The 19,901-nt window shown below is 35.7% G+C and overlaps 1 protein-coding gene across 9 annotated transcripts in view; it reads left to right on the top strand.

Moving 5' to 3' along the window:
* The window catches only part of PUM2 (pumilio RNA binding family member 2), a gene marked incomplete at both ends in the record, with an annotated part of 60,868 nt that overhangs the window by 24,931 nt on the left and 16,036 nt on the right, over positions 1 to 19,901 (top strand). For 2 of the 9 annotated variants that reach the window (XM_084235169.1, XM_084235167.1), the window contains 3 exons: positions 4,887 to 5,030; positions 5,153 to 5,443; positions 9,519 to 9,755. In XM_084235169.1, coding sequence (XP_084091295.1) covers positions 4,887 to 5,030; positions 5,153 to 5,443; positions 9,519 to 9,755 — 672 coding nt within the window. Of the gene's footprint in view, positions 1 to 4,886; positions 5,037 to 5,149; positions 5,444 to 9,518; positions 9,756 to 19,901 lie in introns of all 9 variants that reach the window. The other 7 variants (XM_084235168.1, XM_084235166.1, XM_084235173.1 and 4 more) reach the window with 4 other exon arrangements.

Below are 19,901 nucleotides of genomic sequence, written 5' to 3'. Positions count from 1 at the left end.
TTTATTATGTGCTAATTGCTGCTGTATACTTTTGTATGTTATTTTGAGGATTTCTTTTGTTTTTGTATCAATTGTTTTCATTCTGTTCTGAAATTCTAAGGTCTTGGTTTATCATCTTGTCTGTCCCTCTGGATATGGAGATGTTAATACTGCTCTCCCTAAAGTACAAATGATAACAGAACGGGGGCCTTATTGTTCTCCCTTGCTATCCCATCTGTATACTTGTCTCCCTGTCACTGCTATCCTGGAACCATTGTGGATTTGAGAGCTTGACAAAAGCAGCTCTTGGTAAATGGACTGTGAAGCTAAAGTTGTTAGAGATACTTGGAAAGACATGGAGACAGATGTAAAGGAACTGAACTGGAGGTCACTGCTAAGATTGTTCTAGGATCCTCACAGAATTAGCTATAGTTATAATGGGGAAAAGAGCCATGGGATCCAGCAGGTCATGCATTATTAGGTTCTAAATGGGATGAGTGCTTGTGTTTGCCATTGCCTTGTAACTGTTGATAGTCTGACTTGGTACTGGTCCTAGTGTTTACTTATAAATGCTCTTGCTTCCTTTCTTCATACTCAGCTCATGTTATTACTAAAAACATCAAGGTAATTTTTCTCTTTTTTATCATCTTTGATTTTATTCACTTTCCATTCTATGAGAAAGTTGTTTATTGCTTTTTTGTTTTATTTTGTTCAATGATAATCTTTATATTGGCGATTCTAGAAGAAAGACATCTTTAACACCTTTTTTATCTAAAACCAATTGACTATAATTTAGTGATGATAAAATTTAAAATAGGCAAAACTTTTTTTTTTTTTTTAAGATTATTTTATTTATACAAGAACTGGGGTAGAGGCCAGATGTGCGGGAGGGTGAGAGGATTCACCAGAGACAGAGCAGGGAACAAAACAGGCAGACGGAACTGAAATACACTGCTGAGGGGAGCAGCCAGCGAGGCAGGAGAGGTCTGCTCACCATGTGGGTTGCTCCGAGGCTGGCGGGGATGGAACCGGCACTGCAGAGACTACGTACAGCTTCACAGCACTGCGCTCGATTCCCTGCGCCACCAGGGAGGCCCAATAAGCAAAACTTTTAAGGGAAAACAGATTATTTTACCTGAACTTTTGAGCCACAGCATTTAGTCCCCTTACAAATAAATGCGAAAAATCATTTTCATAAAACTGATTAGCGTATTTCTGGCCAAATGAGTTGTTGTCCGTTCACATGATTCCCTCACTCAAAACTTCCTCTCAGGCTTTGAGTTGTACTTCATTCTGCCCAGGACTATGGTTAAAAAGTCCCCACTTTCCCTTAAATTGTTACAAAGTTTCTAAACTTACTGTGCTAGTGAGAGCGTTCACTTGAGAAAATTGATGTTTCTTCAGGTCTCTCGTAATCTTTAGCCTTTCCCTCCTAACTTTCTTCCCTCTCATCCATCAAATCCCTGGTCCTTGTACTATATTGACTATTAACCCCTTCTGTTTGATCCTTTATGCCATTTTGGTTTTAGTCCCATATTTTCAGTCTTTCTTGCTCTTCCATCTCCTTCCCTACTACTACCATGCCTAGTGTACTTCTTCACCCTAAAAGACTTCTCTCTCTTTGCTCGACTTTTAGATTACCCATCAGAACTCATATTCTTTGTATTTTATATAATTCTTACATCATTTTTCATTTTCACACAATGTATGCATTTTCATTTTGGTTATACTCCCCATACAATTCCCACCTCCCCCTTATTTTGACCCTAATCCCTCCTCTCCTCTTGTTGTTGCAAATTGAGTTTATCTTTTTGGATTGCGGCGTAATATTCCATTGTGTATATATACTACATCTTCTTGATCCAGTCATCTGTTTTTGGGCATTTGGGTTGTTTCCAAAGCTTAGCTATTGTAAATAGTGCTGCTGTAAACATAGGGGTGCAGATGCCCTTTTGAATTAATGTTTCTCTGTCCTTTGGGTAAATACCTAGGAGTGGAATTGCTGGATCATATGGAAGCTCCATCTTTGGCAGGTTGAGGAATCTCCACACAGCTCTCCATAGTGGCTGGACCAGTTTGCACTCCCACCAGCACTGCAGGAGAGTTCCTTTTTCTCCACATCCTCACCAGCATTTGTTGTTGCAAGTTTTTTTAATATGTGCCTTTCTCACTGGTGTAAGATGGGCTCTCATTGTAGTTTTGATTTGCATTTCCCTGATTACAAATAATGTTGACCATTTTTTCATATGCCTGTTGGCCATTTGCATTTCCTCTTTTTAAAAAAAAAAGATTTATTTATTTATACACGCACTGGGGTACAGTTAGAAGTGTGGGAGGGTGAGAGAATTCACCAGAGCCAGAGCAGGGAGCAGAACAGACAGAAGGACCGAGGTACACTGCTGAGGGAAGCAGATGGCGGCAGGAGAGGTCTGTGCGCCATGTGGGACCCTCGCCCGGCAGTCGGGGATCAAACTGGCGCTGCAGAGGCTGCAGGCAGCTTCGCAACCCAGCGCTCAATAGCTGTGCCACCAGGGAGGCCCTGCATTTACTCTTTGGAGAAGTTTCTTTTTAGTTCTTCTGCCATTTTTTGACTGGATTATTTTCTTTGTTTTTGTGGAGTCTCATCAGCTCTTTGTAGATTTTTGTGATCAGTCCTTTATCATTAGTGTTGTGTGCAAAAATTTTCTCCCAGTCGGTGGGGTTTCCCTTTGTTTTGGTTACTGTCTCTTTTGCTGTGCAGAAGCTCTTTAATTTGATGTAGTCCCAGCTGCTTATCTTTGCCTTCACTATCACTGCTTTGGGTGATGTGTCTGTAAAGATGTTTCACCTATATTTCCTTCTATATATATTTTACGGTTTCAGGTCTTACCTAGTTCTTTAATCCATTTTGAGTTGGTTTTTGTGCATGATGTGAGGTAGTAGTCAAGCTTCATTCTTTTGCATGTAGTGACCCAGCACCATTTATTGAAACAAACTTTCTTTGCTCCATTGCATATTCTTTGCTCCTTTGTCAAAGATTAGTTGACTGTAAATCTGTGGGCTTATTTCTGGATTTTCTATTCGGTTCCATTTGTGCGTGTGTCTGTTCTTGTTCCAATACCATGCAGTTTTGATTATGATGGCTTTGTAGTATCAGAACTCATATTCTGCCTCACACTTTTTTTTTTTTAAATAGAGGCATGTTTTTTATTTATTTATTTATTTATTTATTTTTTGTTTTGCTTTGTTTGTTATACAAGCACTGGGTGTAGTCAGAAGCGCGGGAGCGGGAGGGTGAGAGAACTCACCAGAGCCAGAGCAGGGAGCAGAGCAGGCAGGACCGAAGTACACTGCTGAGGGGAGAAGCGGGCGGCGGCAGGAGAGGTCTGCGCGCCATGTGGGACCCTCCCCCGGTGGCCGGGGAGCAGCCGGGGATCGAACCGGCGCCGCAGAGGCTGAGGGCAGCCTCGCAACCCAGCGCTCAACCGCTGTGCCACCAGGGATCTGCCTCACACTTTTAAGCCCTGCCTTGATTTCTTACTGTTCAGCTTTCATCCCTTAGCAGAATGACTTCCATATTGCTAAATCCATTAGTCAGTGCTCAACTCTTAATGGCTTTTGCAGCATTTGACATTGTTGATCAGTCACTCTTCATTGCATCTCTTTTTTTCTTTGGCCTCCAATACAACATAGTTGTTCTAATATTCTTAGGCTGTTCCTTCTCAGTTTCTTCTTCAACTTCGTTAAGTGAAGTATACACACACACACACAATTTATACTTATATCCATTATAATAAATCTGTAATTGTAAAACAGTCAGAATGCTGTATTTAATTTAAAACAACCTTTGCATATGAAGGTGTTGGTCTTAATGGTGAAGTGTAGCCTTTATCTCAACTCAGTTTATTGTACTTTAACAGAAATTAGGCTAAGATGTTTGAAGGCAATAAAATATGCATGCTGTTTTGTGACTAATTTTACTATGCTTGTTTCTGCATAGCCATTATAAAATAAGACTCAGAAGTTGACATTGGATTATACCTCAGTTTATTCTGTGTTTTTAAAAAAGAAAAATATCAGCGGTTGCTGGCACATTTTTGCAAATGATCAGCAGCTGTTAAGCTTAAATTCTTGTCACTATAAAAGGCAGTCTTTCTCAGTCTGAGTGCTAGGAGAGAATTGGTCCTATTGCCTTAAAGTATTCACTATACAGAGTTAATTTCTTTCCCATGCATACATGTTGTGTACCATCTTGGGAGAAGTAGCAAAATTTGCTTGAATCATTCTCTCCATGGTTCAGATGAGGAATCCCCATTGAGAAGAGGTGAACCATAGTCTTATAGTTTTGAATAATACAAATTATCCCCACCTTGTGCTCAGGCTATACTAAAACTAATTTTTATGATTTTTAAACTCTAGCTTAAAAAACTTTATAAATTGATTGTCATGATTTTAAGGTGTCTGTTTTTGTTAAGATTGAATATTTTGAAGAGATGCTTACCAGTGAAAATCTAAAGAAATGCTGGTAATGAGGCAGTTGGTGTGGAGTTTTATTAAAATTGCAATAATAAACATTTCTTTAGTCTTCCACTCCTCTCAGAGTTGACTCAATGGTGATACTTTTAGAATATCAGCAATTGCTTACCTGTAATTTCTATATCAAAGAAAATACCTCATTTTGTGGCCTGTAAATAATGCATCTTAAAATTTAGAGAGAAAAATTTTACATATGCTCTTGAAGTTTTGTGTACTTGGTATAATACCTTAAATGTGTTTGCTTTTCATGCTGTAGCTGTTTAAGGGTTTTAGATTAATAGCTTGCAATAGCTATGTTTTGGCTGACAAGTGCATACGTATAAGAGAAAATATACATGTTTTCTGTACAAATGTTTTTTTAATTATTTAATATGTATTTCAATGTTATATAGGCTATCAAGTACTGGCTCCAACTGCCTATTATGATCAGACTGGTGCCTTAGTGGTTGGCCCTGGAGCAAGAACTGGCCTTGGAGCTCCAGTTCGATTAATGGCTCCAACACCTGTTTTAATTAGTTCAGCAGCAGCACAGGCTGGTAAGTGTAAATGGTATTTTCAAGGATAATAATTTTCTGGTGGTGTTTGAGATATCTTTACAATTGAAAATGGTTTTCTGGATAGTTTTAAGAAGTATCTGAAACTTGTTTTACAGCAGCAGCAGCAGCAGCAGCAGCCGGGGGAACTGCTAATAGTCTTACAGGCAGCACAAATGGTCTGTTTCGGCCAATTGGCACTCAGCCACCACAACAGCAGCAGCAACAACAGCAACCAAGCACGAATCTGCAGTCTAATTCATTTTATGGGAGCAATTCTTTGACTAGTAGCTCCCAGAGCAGTTCTTTATTTTCCCACGGACCTGGCCAACCTGGAAGTACATCTCTTGGCTTTGGAAGCAGCAGCTCTTTGGGTGCTGCTATAGGCTCCGCCCTTAGTGGATTTGGTTCATCAGGTAAGTTTATTTTTAAGATGAGTATACTCAAGTGAACATGAGGCATGTGTATGTTTTTTTATAATAAGATGAGCAATAATAGTATGGGAAGGTCAAGAATAAAATAATCACTGTTGGTTTAAATTTGTAGAAGAAAAACTACCTCCTTTAACTCTAAACATTTATGAATGCTTAACTCATATCTAGCAGCTTATCCTTTCCTCAGATTTTCCACCTTAAGAATTATTTTGCTGTAATTTTTGTTTTAGTTAGGTGTGGCCAATATACATTATGCTAATTGGTAGCTACTCCTTATTTTCTACATAATAATAATGTTTAAGAAAGTGAGTATTTTTACACCTTAAATTTCTGGTGTTTTAACATAAGAATTATTTTGTATGCTTATCAGATAGTTCATTCTTATTAAATGCCAGTGGTTCATTATGGTTTTCTTTATTTGCTATAATACCTAAAAATAAAATATTTTAAATAGAAACTCCTAGGAAACTACCAACATCATTATACTTATTTTAGATTAAATAATATAACCTTTACCAGTAAAATTTCATGTTAAAGAATGCATCTTCCCATATCCTCATTTTATATATAATTCTTACAGCCAAATTTTAAAGAACTTCACAAATAACCCATAGAAGTTGATCTTATAACTGAGGAAGTAGAATCAGAAAAGGCCTACATAGTCTCCCTGTTGACATACCCTGAATTACCATTCAGGAAACATTAGGGGGGGAAATGGCTTATTATAGTTCTATTGCTACAATTGGCAGCCTTTTCTTGGTAAGACTATCAGACCTCAAGAGATTATATATTCCTATAACATACCTTAATCTTTAATATCTGCTTCTTATCTTTTTCCCTGCCTTATCAAATTATACCTTTTTCTGGTATGGAAAATGGCAAAACTAACATGTGCCAGTCATTATGTGTGCCAGTTTTCTAGGGAAATATTCTAACTTTTCAAATTCGTAGTTAGAAGAGATCCTAGAACAATTATAAACTTTTAAATGCAGGATGCTTTTACATGTGATGTTACAGTGAATTACACTAGGGAAACGCCGTATTTGCCTACCACAGAATTACCTAAAGAGTGGGCGACTTCTGAGAGAAAACCCTAGTGAGCATGGACACTGTTTTTTAGTTTGCTTGATATAGTGTATTTATCCCTTTTGGAGTTCACTGTCTTTACATCTAGCCAGAGCACTCCTGTGGACTCGGTCTTTGTTTCTGGCACAAATGACAAGCATTCTCTGCTACCCTGCCCCCACAGTTGTCCTGAGGCAAACCAAGAGAACATACAGCTTAAAGACAAGCTTTGTAGAAATAGCTGCCATAGGTTATATCCCCCAAATAACCTAAGAAAAATAGAGGAAAGCTTACCCTCCTTTTTCCCTTTCCTAATAAAATATGTCACTGAAAGCCTGGCATAGATTTGTAGGCCCACCCTCTGCCCAGTTCTTGCAAATTCTCATTTATCTGTTAACTAAGATCTTCTCCCCTATATTCTGAAATTGGTTGGCATGAACAGTTTGTTTTCTGCAAGGGCCCTTATAGATGCCTCTTTCCCCAAAACTGATCTTCATGCCCCCTTTATTACAAATGTTGCTTACTCAGTTCTAATTCCCAGTCCTGTTTTACCTTGCCTCAGGGGATATTAACAACTGACACCTCTGAATGTCAGTAAATAGCCTATCATCCTCTGCCTCCTGTTGGCCATGTGTTAGCGTTCATTCAAGTGCTACATGTATGTACATAGGACAAATCTGCCCATTGCTGCTTCACATTTTGACAATTCCAAGCCCATATGAAAGATCTAAAAATATATCAGTAGTATTGTGTGCATGTACACATACAGTAATGTACATGTAGTTATTCTACCTATATGATGAAATTATGAATGCTTATCAGTGTTAAATGGCCCAGTTTATGACATAGCTAGGAAACGTAGCTGTTGTAATACAGTAATTAAATAATCCTTTGTATGACCCATTATTTAGAGAATCCTGTGATAGTTGAAAATGTGTAATCTAACATTTTATTCCCAGTTGATAAATGGTAGTGGCTCCATTGTCTCTGTCTATCTCTTAGATATTTTAGGTGTATTTCATTTCATATGTCATAGTCTTATTGCTGCAAATAATGTAGGCCTATAGAACAACTTGAACCAGATTGTTTATGTTTAAAGTAGAGCTATTTCTGATTTACTTTTACATGTTTGGCTTGGGTTTCCTTTTTGGAAGAAAATAATATTGCATGTGTCAAAACATGGATTCTTTGGTTATTTGCCAGGAGAATGATAGTGCTGCTGCTCTCATTCGAGGGCTGTTGTCTTTTTCCTTTTCAAATTGTTTTCTGAAATAAATAGGAATTTAAAATGTGACCATATTTTAGAAAAATCACTTTGACAGTGTCCTTTTAAATTAGCATAGTTAATGTAGCATACAATCACAGTTTTGCCAAAAATACACTCAAGAAGAGCTGTTTATTACATGGTGTTCATATTTATTTTTGCTATTTAAATGCATTGCTACTTAGTATTTCCCTGTCATATCTTAAAGTTTGAAATTTTCAGTAAAACATGAACAGTCTTTCAGAAACTATACTGGCTGGTCTAGAAGGGTGAATAGTAGTATAATCTTTTGCCTAACACAGTAGTGTGAGCCTGCTCTTTTTTAAATATAATTTTGAATTTGGCAGAAACCAAGGTAATTAAGTTTACTATTTAGGTGTTATAAGCTTAACTTGCACTGCTTATTTTTGCTCTTTAATCTGTACCCTGTGTGACCAATTTAACAATTGACTTGGTTATTTGCCAGGGGAATGATAGTGCTGCTGCTCTCATTGGAGAGCTGAAGAAAACCAAGACCTAGTTGAACTTTAAAATTTTCTTGGAAAAAAATGCCATATTGGTCCGAATATAGAGCTTGTCCTTGAAAAATTTAATGGGTTAAGAAGTAATGTGAAATTCCCTTTGATATAAAAGGCGTTCAGTTAAAAGAAGCCAGTGCTTAGAAATAGGAAAGAAACATACTTGAAATCTGGACTCTTGGTGAGATTTCAGAATTAGGGGTTTTGGATTGACCTTTTAATCACTTAGTAAAGAATTTGATTATCTTGATTTATGTTGATTGGTGGCCAGATTTTGGATTGCTCTTCTGAGCATGCAGAGCTATGTGGGAATGTCATTCTGCCACTCTTTTATCATTTTGTGGAATACAGAAGGAAAAAGGGACTAAGTTAATAGTTAAATTTGGGATTAGGTAAAAAGAATTTTTTATGTAGTACAGTAAGGGATGTGATATAATTGTTATCCAAAGGGGGGAAATGCTCATCGTCCTTACATCAGAAGGCCAGAAATACAATTTTAGGGATGGAAGATCCTAAAGGGTAAGTGAAAGCATGTATTTGGTGTGGTACAGTTACAAGAGCTATTAATTTTCTGAAAGAAAGTTACATGTTTTGTAACCCAGTTGTTGAAGAATCAGGTATATATGAAGTATGAAAAGTACCGAGGAGTCAGCTGCCATTTTAGCTCACAGGTGACTAATATTCGGGCCAATATGGATTTAACAGACTATGGTTTGAACACAATACAGAAGCCAAATCAAATGTGAATGGTGAGGGAAATGTGTCAATATTCTGTTTATCAGTATGATCTTTTCCTGTCACTGAGTTGAAGTCTAAGAATCTGGTTGCAGAGATTAGGATACTACCAAAATTTAATCTTTTGGAATTTAATCTCTAGTGTATCCTAAAGCAGACAACTTAAAAATGTAGGATTTATAAATCATACCAGGGTATTAAAGCACATTGTAATCATATGTGTCAGTGGTAAATATGTGTGAAATAATGAACAGATGACTGCTCTGTTAAGTATTGGTTACTTTATTTGGGGTGCATTTATACCCTTTTATGATTAATAAGTTAGTATATGTAGTTATCACAGTAATTATCCTCTCCATAATGTTTCTAAAAATAATTATTGTGATCACTTCTGTTATTTCCCAGCAAGAGTTGGGGATAGGTTTTATTCAGTTAACACTGTATGTAATTAGGGTTTTTTTTATTTCTTCTTCAGTTGGCAGTTCTGCAAGTAGTAGTGCCACAAGGAGAGAGTCTCTATCTACTAGCTCTGACTTGTACAAAAGATCTAGTAGCAGCCTAGCACCCATAGGGCAACCATTTTACAATAGTCTGGGATTTTCCTCCTCTCCAAGTCCAATAGGCATGCCTCTGCCAAGCCAAACTCCAGGACATTCACTTACGCCACCGCCATCACTTTCATCACATGGATCCTCATCCAGTTTGCATTTAGGTAAAAAAAAAAAACCAAAACCCTTTTTATTTGTATGTATACATGTAAGTGTGTTTGTGTGTGTGTTTATAATATATGTAAAATATTTAATGTTGGATAAAACATGCCAAATTGCTTTTGCTTTTAGATATTAGCCTTTTGAAAAAATTCTATTTTGTGAAAATTCAAAGTGAGGGTATAGTGTACAGTAAGGTAAAGACCCCTGTTATATCTTATGTTCCTCTTATGAAATACAGTGGTGTGTTTTTTCTTGTCTGTGCTTTTGATTTGTGTGTGTTTTAGACCATCTGAAACTACTTTTACATGATAGTGAAAGAGAAATTTCACTGTCAGAAGTTTTTGAGCACCTTAAGAAAAACATAAGTCACTTAGTTGTTGAACTTAAAGAATTTAGTTTAGTACAGTGGTTTTTGTTTTGGCTTTGAATGCCTTACCTTTTTACCAAAGGATTTATCGGTATATGAATTTAGTGTGTTTGTGAGTTAGAGAATCCAATTTATGGTTTGGTTCATACACTTTTCTTACTTTTGAATATGTCGTTAGCTTAAGGGGAGAAAAAGTGTTTTAGTCTTGTTTACCCTTGAAGTTGACGTTACCCTGCTTATATCTGTATACTTTAAATTTGCCCCCACCCCAAGATTACCGAAAGGTGGTTACCTTTTTCCTCTCCAGGAGTATTTATCCATGTAGTTAACAGTATATATTGAGTGGTTTTTGAATATCAGAGGCTGTATTTGAATCCTGTCTCTTCAAATAAAGCATTTCAATACTTTTAGATTTTGGATTTTTGTAATCTTAATAAATTCAACGAAAATTGTGATTCAATGGCTGAATTTTATGTGCTTGGAAATTTACAAAGTAACGTTACTATTGTAAAATCAGTGTATTCACTATAAGTTAGTGATTCTATTTGCCCTCCCCAATAATTGGGGTTGTGTAATTTTTCCCTACTTATCAATACAGTGAATGTCCGTGTAACAAAGGTGTCTTTTGCAGTCATCAGTATTTAAACTTACGTCATTGCAAAATGGGCTAGATTTATTTTTTTCGAAGACTAATTCTCTGCCCCAAATTCTGGGCCTTTCCTCTTCTGGAGAATATTGAATTTATACAACCAATTAACATATTTGGGTGGGATCCAGAAATCTGCTTCATAATACTGTTTGTGTAAACTTTACCCATTTTTAGCTTAACACCTTCATTTATCATTTTTTCCTCTTAGTCACAGGAACTCCTCAGTTCCTGATTTCTGTTATTTCTGTTCAAAGCCACTTCCACCATCCCCATGTAAGGCAATCCTTTGAAACTTTGAATGGACAAAAATTTGGAAGACAACAAACTTAAGCATAGATCTTTTATAGTAGTTTTTGTGTTTTATTTGTTAAGATTATATTTGTCATGTCCTGTCATTTTTTTCATAGGTAAGTTTCAGATCAGATTCTTGTTGATTGTTATTGCTTATGTTGTACTTTAAAGCCTGTATAGATGGCATTCATAATACTACCTAGCTTGCTTAGAAATGGATCATAAATGACTTTAATTGACTGTAATTAAACAGCAATGTACATATTTTTCTTTAGATTATAAAGAATCCCGCCTCCTGGATGCTTATGGAAGGCATCTAGTCAGTTATGAGAAATAATTACCACTTGGACAAGCAGTTCAACATCATAGATTGATACATAGTTTAGCTGCATTTTGAAATATATCTCAATACACTTCTGATTGGAATTATCTATAGATTTTCTTTTGTGATGCCCCAGTTTTCCTTTAGCTATAGTTGCAGTATGACTGACTGGCGACATTAATAGGGACTAGACCCTCCCAGGTTGAAAATAATTCAGCAGTCTTTATAAATTTGCTGTTAGATACTCTTCATGGAATAATCTGTCCTGCACTATCCTGTTACTGAGTCATGATTCGAGACTTACATATTCTGTGATCTAAAAAAGTACTTTGAATTGTAGATCCTTGAAGTGAATTTCTTTATGAATCATTTTAAAAGGGCTACTGATAAAATACCTATGAAAATAAACTTGCATATCCGTTTTTTAAAAATGTTAATTAAACTCACATGTTTGCATAAAATCATGATACAGAATTAAGTTTTCAGTTCATTAGAATTGATTGGAATTAATTGATTCCAGGTTATTTTCTTACACAATTTTAAGACATGTAACCCCTATAGTTATTGATAGATCTTCAATTCTACTTTCTTAAAGTACTGGGTAGAACATACTAACATTTTAAATCAGCTCTCCCTTTGCTTGTGCACAGAAAAAGCCTGATAACAACTTTGTGTGTTTCTGGCTTTCAAAAAAAGAGGTTTCAGTTTATTTAAAAGACAAAGGTTCCTCTTTTAAAAACAATCATAATACATGCCTTTTGAAATCAGTCATTTCTCACTACTCTGACTTCCCTATTTGATTTAAATAAGTCTTTTTACAGTTATCATGTTTGAATCAGGGTCCGGACAAGCCCCATACGTTGCATTTATTTGATGAATCTTTTAATCTGTCACCATTTCCCCATTCCTTTTTTTTTTTCCCTTTCCATTTGTTGAAGAAACAAATTTGTATTTTCCACATTCTTTTGGTGTTTGCTCTCCTCTATCTTCTGTATTTCTGGTAAGATGAAGTTAAATTAGAGGCTTGGCCTGATTGTTCTTTAGTTTGGTTTTTGTTTGTTTTTTTGGCAAGTTGTGGTTCTATATTCTTTCTGTTACAGTGGATCAAGAGACACATGTCTGGTTGTCTGCACTGAGAGATTGTCAGCCTGACCCACTTAATGGCTTTTGAAATGGTGACTTTTGATCATGTTTGTGTATTTCTTCAGAGCTTGCAGTATTTCAATACTGTCATTCCTTCTGCATTTATTAGCAGGAACTTATCTGTAAAAAAGAACTCTCCTTCATGAATTGTGAGGAATAGTGTTCCTATTGGAGTTAGGGTATTACTTGATTTCTTTCTATTTCCTGTGTTTCAGAATAAGTTGATTGTCTGGTAACGCCTAAAGATGACTTTTTTTCAATCATGACCTCTAAGTTGATGGAATTTAGGGTAGTTGATATGCTTCAGTCCATTATAGTGTAAGAGACATAAATTTTATACTGCTTTTGATCCAAAAATTTTACTGTTAGGAGCTCCTTAAGATTGGCTTCCATGTTGACTAAAACTTTAAAATCAACACATAAGTTACAAGGGGTTAGAGAAACAAGTGAAAAGCACAAGAGAAGATTTTTAAAGTTAATAGTTTTTATCTTGAATTAAAGAGCAGTGTCAAATTCTGGATTTCAGATTCAGTACTGAATATTAAATGACTTATTTTCTCATGTTGTATTGATCTGTGTAATTATGAGGAGGGGAAAAAAAACTACCTGCAATTGTTTCATGAATCATTCTCTGTTACAAATAACCATCTTATTTAGAAATATATCACTCCCTGTGACAAAACATTAAAAATTTCCAGTATTTCATTCTATTAGAATTAACTAGTTATTTCCTTCCCTGTTTCCTTTGTTTTTCTTCTTTTAATTAACTTATACAATCCAGTGTTTATGATGTTTATGATTTCTGCTTTAATCTTTCCTCGTAGTTAGATATATGAAACTTCTTGGATATGATGCATCATTCTGTGTTTTTATTTAACTTTAGAACTTGACAAACAAATGTCCTCTTGCAGTTCATCATTTTTTGCACTGACATTGTTTCCTTAAGAAAGGGATACTAAAAAGTGGAATGCAAACTTTGAACTCCAAGAAATTAGTTATTGAAAGGTGACATCAATTCCAAAGAGTCATTTAAGGTCATGTGTTTAGTAATCAAATAGTGCTTTAGCTTGCTGTGGATTAGAAAATTCCATAACCTGTCTTCTCGTTATCAAAGAAAATTTTAAGCATAGGTGGGATGACATTGACTTTTAGGATCATTTTTCCTATTATATATTAGTTATCTGTTAAAATTGCTGGCCTTTGGCAGATTTAGTCAGCTGCTCCTCTTGAAGTGAAATTCTTAAGAAATAAAGCAAGTATGTCCAAGTTTGGTTATAAGGCTCTGCAGTTTTTTTTGTTTTATACATGGTCTTTAAAGGTGTGGAGGGCACAGGGGGGACTTACTGTGAAGCTTTTATTGAGAGTGCTATTATCCTTTAAGTAGTAATAAAAGTTCCCCATGACTAAATAGCATTTGATAATTTTCTAAAGCACCTTCATATTCATTACCTCATTTCATCCTAATTGCTGATACAGATTGACTGACTGAATGATATGCCCATTAAATAGATGAGAAAATTATAGGTCATTTGAGCCCTAGAGACTTGCCCAAACCAACAGATGACAAAACTGAACCCAGAACACTCTTGTGGCAACTATCCTTGCCTTTTATAGTCTGTAATGAACTGAGAAGTTCATAAAGTATATAAATAACTATTCTAGCCACTCAAGAAACTGTTTAACTTCATAGTGCCCTGGTTTATATATTTTAAAGTAATATACAAGATTATTAGACTTCCAGATCCCTTTCTCAATTTAGTTATTCTTGAGATTAATAAGAAAGCTCTTGCCTAAGCATTTTGAAAATCCAAATATATTATCTGCTCCATAAAATAAGGCTATGTTTTAATCATAAAGCAGGCTACTTGGGGAATGGCTACAAGGCATCATACCCACTCAACAGAATATTATTTACAGGTTCTTGTTCTGATAGAAATTAAAGCACTGCTTTAACCCTCAAAGTCATTTACTTGCTGGTGAGAACGAAATAGGTTGTGAAGAAATTTTTAAATTATATTCTTGTGTGGAGGAGATACTGTTTATTATCTATTATGTTTTGTTTCTGTGTGTAAATTTGATATTCTAGTTTTGGATCACAGTGATTGTTGCCCTTGTATTTTATTCATTATCCTTTAGTAAAATCTGTGACTTTGTGGTTCTAATAACTGATAGTGTTTTCACCAGTTTACTAAGATAATCACACATTGAGTACTAGCAAATACTTGATCTGATTCAGCTCAGCATTGGGGTCTCTTGGAGTACCTGTTTAAAACACCAGGTTTGAGGAGATGAACAATTTGGAAATGTGTGGCAACAGTCACAATTATAGGAATGATTTTGGGGATGATTGTGAGGGTTCTGTTGGCTAGATGCTGTACTTTTCATGTAAAAAGATGGATTATCCCACTGAAATTTTCAGTAGTGACCACATGGAGAGAGACACTATAGAAGAAAGAATTCATAATTTACATATGATCACACCAGTTCACACTAACTTTTTAATTCATAATTACTGGATCTTTTTTATGTGTTCCTGTGAACCTTGACAGTGAGTTCTCCTCTCAACCCCACCCCTTTATCTCCCTGCAGCATTTTTTTCCCCTTTCTTTGACCTAGACACTCTTTGCCATTGCATATTTAAAATTTTTAAATAGCTTATAGAATGAGAGCAGAAAATAGAAATGTCTGATAGCATTTTGTGTTTTAAAATGTTTTTTTCCCCTTGAAAGTATATAAATTTTTATCTTTTTGCTGACCTTAATTCTGTTTATCATTTGCTGTCATTTTCCTTTTTTATTCATAGAACCTATGCATTTACCTATGCATTCACCTATGCATTACAGCCATCACTCAATTGTTTTTCTGCCCTTTCCTTCTTTCTGAGTTAGTAATTACATCTTCATGTGTGCCTGAAAAATTATTTTAATCTACAAAAAAAATTCACCTAAAATTTACATCATTGTACTCTGTTTATAATATATATACTGAGTATATATATACAGGATCAAAAAATAACCTTTGGCAGATGTGCCTCATGAGTGATCTGGAAGTTTCACCAAATAACCTTTTAAAATGAAAGCAGTGTATGTCTAATGTGGTGACATTGAAATTAACTTGACCTTATGTGTTCAGTGTTTTCATGTGAGGTGTTTCCTTGTAGTGAACATAGGAATAAATTCAGTGAAAGAGGACAAGATCTTTTACACTGTAAACTATAAAACATTGACAGAAACTAAAGAAGACAAAATGGAAGGACCTAACATGTTTGTGGGTTGAAAGACTCAGAATTACAAACATACTTCTTCTAGTAGATACGTAGATTTAGCACAACCTCAATAATTTTTCAGGCCTTTTAGAAGAAATTGCCAGATTGATTTTTAAAATGAAAATTAAAAAGCAGCTGAGAGTTAGTTATTGGATGAAGTTAGAGAACTTATAACTTAGCCAGATATCAAAACTTACTATAATTGTTAATTAAAATAATACAGAAATTTTACTATAAAGATAGAAATTTTTAATATAAAATTTAAACATGTGTTATTGTCACCAGGTTAGATAGGTAAAATAGAATAAAAAATCCAGATGTAGACCTACTTTTTTAGTTACCCAGTTGTGGTGAAGGTGCCATCCCAGAGTATATAAGTAGGACAGATGTTTCAGCAGGTTTAGAATAGAGTCAATGGATATCCACATGGGGAGAAATGAACTTACATGCCACATACAAATTTCACTTTCAGAGAAATTATGTAACTTGCTTAGAGTCATGTAATTAGGCAGAACAAAAGTTATGGGCCGGGTTGAGCTGGTTCATTCCAAGATGTCACACTTCTCAGAGAATGCTTTTATTTCTAGTAACTATCCAAAGAAAACTATGTAAAGGAGTAATGTATCTCTTCCTATTCCCTGAATTTAAAATTGTGTGAACTTTTTATAAAATTTTGGTAAAATGAGTTGGTGAGGAAAGGAGTTTGAACATCAGTATATTTGGCTTCTTTATGGTTTTTCACTTGCTAACAATTTTTTTTTTAAAGATTTATTTATTTATACACGCACTGGGTGCAGTCAGAAGACTGGGAGGGTGAGAGAATTCACCAGAGCCAGAGCAGGGAGCAGAACAGGCAGACTGATGAAGCACACTGCTGAGGGGAGCAGCGGACGGCAGGAGAGGTCTGTGCGCCGTGTGGGACCCTCCTGGCAGTCGGGGATCGAACCGGCGCTGCAGAGGCTGCGGGCAGCTTCGCAGCCCAGTGCTCAACCGCTGCGCCACCGGGGAGGCCCTACACTGCTAACAATTGACCTTCAATACAAATTTAATCTTTTCTACCTCAAGAATCCTAAGTATATGTATAAATAATATGCAACTTGATAACTAATCAACTAAAGATCTCCTTTATGGCATTTTAAATAGAATAGAAATAACAAGCTTAATTTCTGTTAAAACTAATCTCTTTTTATTGGCCTGCTTTGAAAGTTTTGTCTTATCAAAATTATTACTTATTAATGTCATCAGCCAATATTGAATATCTTCATGTCGGGCTTTTCTTGACTGGCAAAACAGTATTGAGGAAAAGAACACTATTCCTACCCACCATTGTCAAGTTTGTAGTTTTGAGATGAATACAGACAAGTAAACACAGCAATTAGAATAAAATAATTGTGATGCTGTTACCTTCCTGCACTTGAGTAATTCCATTTTATAAAAATATACTGATTCTCTCCATTAGCATTATCTCGCCCCCCAAAAGGAGAAGTCTCTATCTTTTATGGTTTTTTAATAACAAATTTGCCACTGACTGGGTTATATTATGCTTATTTCAGGGTTTGTTTTTCCTACTAGATTAGAAGCAAGGAAGCCCAGACCTTGATCCACAGCTTTGGGGTAAAATCTTTTGGATAATCGAATTTGAATCCGGGAATAGTAGTGATGATGTGTCAACAAGAGTTTTGTTTTGCCTTATATTTCAGTCTAGGTGCTATCATAGTGGTGTTTTTGTTTCATTTTGTTTTTATCACCCTTGATATTTTACTGATAATCTATTCTTGGACACTGGAAGCTTTGTTTTTAAAAATTATACACAGATTTCTATATTAAAGTATTACTGGGCTGTTTTAAGTCAGTGTATTCTCTGGTCAGCGTTAGGCTAATGGCCTATAGGATACTGTAGTTTGAAAAGTTTAATAGCTCTAGGTTGTGAGGTTTCTCTTTTTGTATGTTTTTGGGGTTCTTTTGTTTGTGGAAGGATTTAGGTGGAAGGATTTATGGTTTAAATGCATTGACCACATTACCTTCCCTGTTCAGCCCTCTTCCCACCACTAACAACCCTATCAAAAGAAAAAAGAAATGTGCCTGTAACATTTGTCTAGGATCAAAACTATTCTCCCCAGTATTTATAACTTAAAAAACCTTGAGATTGTATATCTCCTTCTAAATGATCAAAACTAAAAAGAAAAATTCCAGCTCCTGCAGTTTTTCCTTCACCAGAATCAGGAAATTGCAACTATAGCTTGATGGCTTACTGGCTGTCACCAAGAAAACAGTTCAGCTCAAATCTGAGAGGATAATTTGAAATATACAGGGAAATACTCTTGCCTACATGTTCCTATTAGACAGCCAGTAGAGCTTACCTCACGACTTTTTTGTGCGGTATCATCATGTTCAACAATCACAGAGGTAGTTTTCACTACAGGTGATGATTCGGGCAGTTTTTGAAAACAAATAGAAACTAACCTTTTTGGTATAATAATGGAAATTGGCGTGGAAGCTAGTGATATAAATTACATAATAGTAACTGAGCACTTTAGTTCATATAGTAAAAGCTCAGTCTGTTTAAATGCTCTTGATGAATGAGAGATTATTAAATATCTTCTGTTATGAGGTCTCCATATTATTGGGTTTTTGTTTGTTTTTAAGGTAAAATTGCTTAATTGCTTTTAGGAAAATATTACAAGCATTAGAAATGGACACAACAGATATTTTTGTTTTGTAGTTTGCATCTGATGTTCGTTTACATGTTGTTAAAAATTTACAAGTGTAAAGTTAACATGCTTTACGTTTATGCCTTTTTATATTATACTATTAAAATGATAGTTTATATTTTTAAGTAGAATCACTTTGATTTTTAAAGTAAAACTTCAGTTTTTCCTGATAAAATGTCTTTAAATGGCAAATAGTTAATGATAACTGGAAAACTCCATGTAATCTTAAGCATATTCCATATTTAAGAATAGTATATATGTCATTCATTCTTCGTGAAGTATAAGCAAGTTATAACTGAATTTTTTCAGCTTTTTTATTATTATTATTTTGTGGGGGGGGGGGACCCTCGCAGGTGGCCGGGGATCGAACTATCGCTGCAGAGGCTGCGGGCAGCCTCGCAACCCCAGCACTCAACCTCTGCGCCACCAGGGGAGGCCCGAATTTTTTCAGCTTTAAGTGAATTATGCAAAGGATGATAAAAAATATAACTAGTTTTAGCTCTGCATGCTTGAGTAAGGTATTTAACTTCTCTAAGCCAATTTATCACATAGTATCTTTATCTCAGGATTGTTAAAAGTAGATCATGTATTTATTTTCTAGGGCTGCCATAACAAATTATTACAACTAAGTAACTTAAATAACAAATTTATTATCTCACAGTTCTGAAGGTGAAAAGTCAAATCAAGGCCATGCTCCCCTTTAAAAAAAAAAAAAAAAAAGCTGGGAGCTGTAATGGAAAGTCCTTCCTTGTCTCTTCTGGCATAGCCTCCCTGCAAATGTGGTGATTGACAATCATTGGTTCATTCCTTCACTTTTAGATGAATCACTCCAGTCTGCCTCCATTCTTATGTGGCCTTCTCGCTATGTTTGTCTTTACTAATTTTCTTCCACTTAGAAGAAGGGGAGGAAGGGGAACTATTTGCCGTTTTCATCCCCTGGATGAAAGTCCACTATAATCCATTATGACATCGTTTTGATTGCATTTACAAAGACCCTATTTTCAAATAAAGTCAAATTCACAGGTACCAGGAGACAGAGCTTAAACATATCTTGGGGCAGCGGAGGCAGATCAAAATCCAACCCAGTGCAGTATATTAGAACAGGCTTTGGATGGATAGATAGTCCCTTTCCAAGGGGAAAAATTGGAAGTGTAAGGAATAAAAATTTTCAATCCCAAGCAAGAATAAGACCTAGCAGACAAATCCCGGTCGATTTCAAGGCCTGACGACATTCATCTGTGGTTAGTGGTTGTGTTCTGTGCATCTGTGACTCTGCCCGTCCAGTCAGTTTTCATTTTGTCCCATTTCTCCATTTCAGCCCTGTTTGACAGCTTTTCTGCAGAAAGAAAAGTTTCAGTCTTCCATTGATACTGAGAGGATGTCTGGCCAATCCCCTTGAC

Source organism: Talpa europaea, assembly GCF_964194135.1.
Source record: "Talpa europaea genome assembly, chromosome: 6".
Taxonomy (NCBI): Eukaryota; Metazoa; Chordata; class Mammalia; order Eulipotyphla; family Talpidae; genus Talpa; species Talpa europaea.
This window is presented reverse-complemented; position numbering and strand designations above follow the sequence as displayed.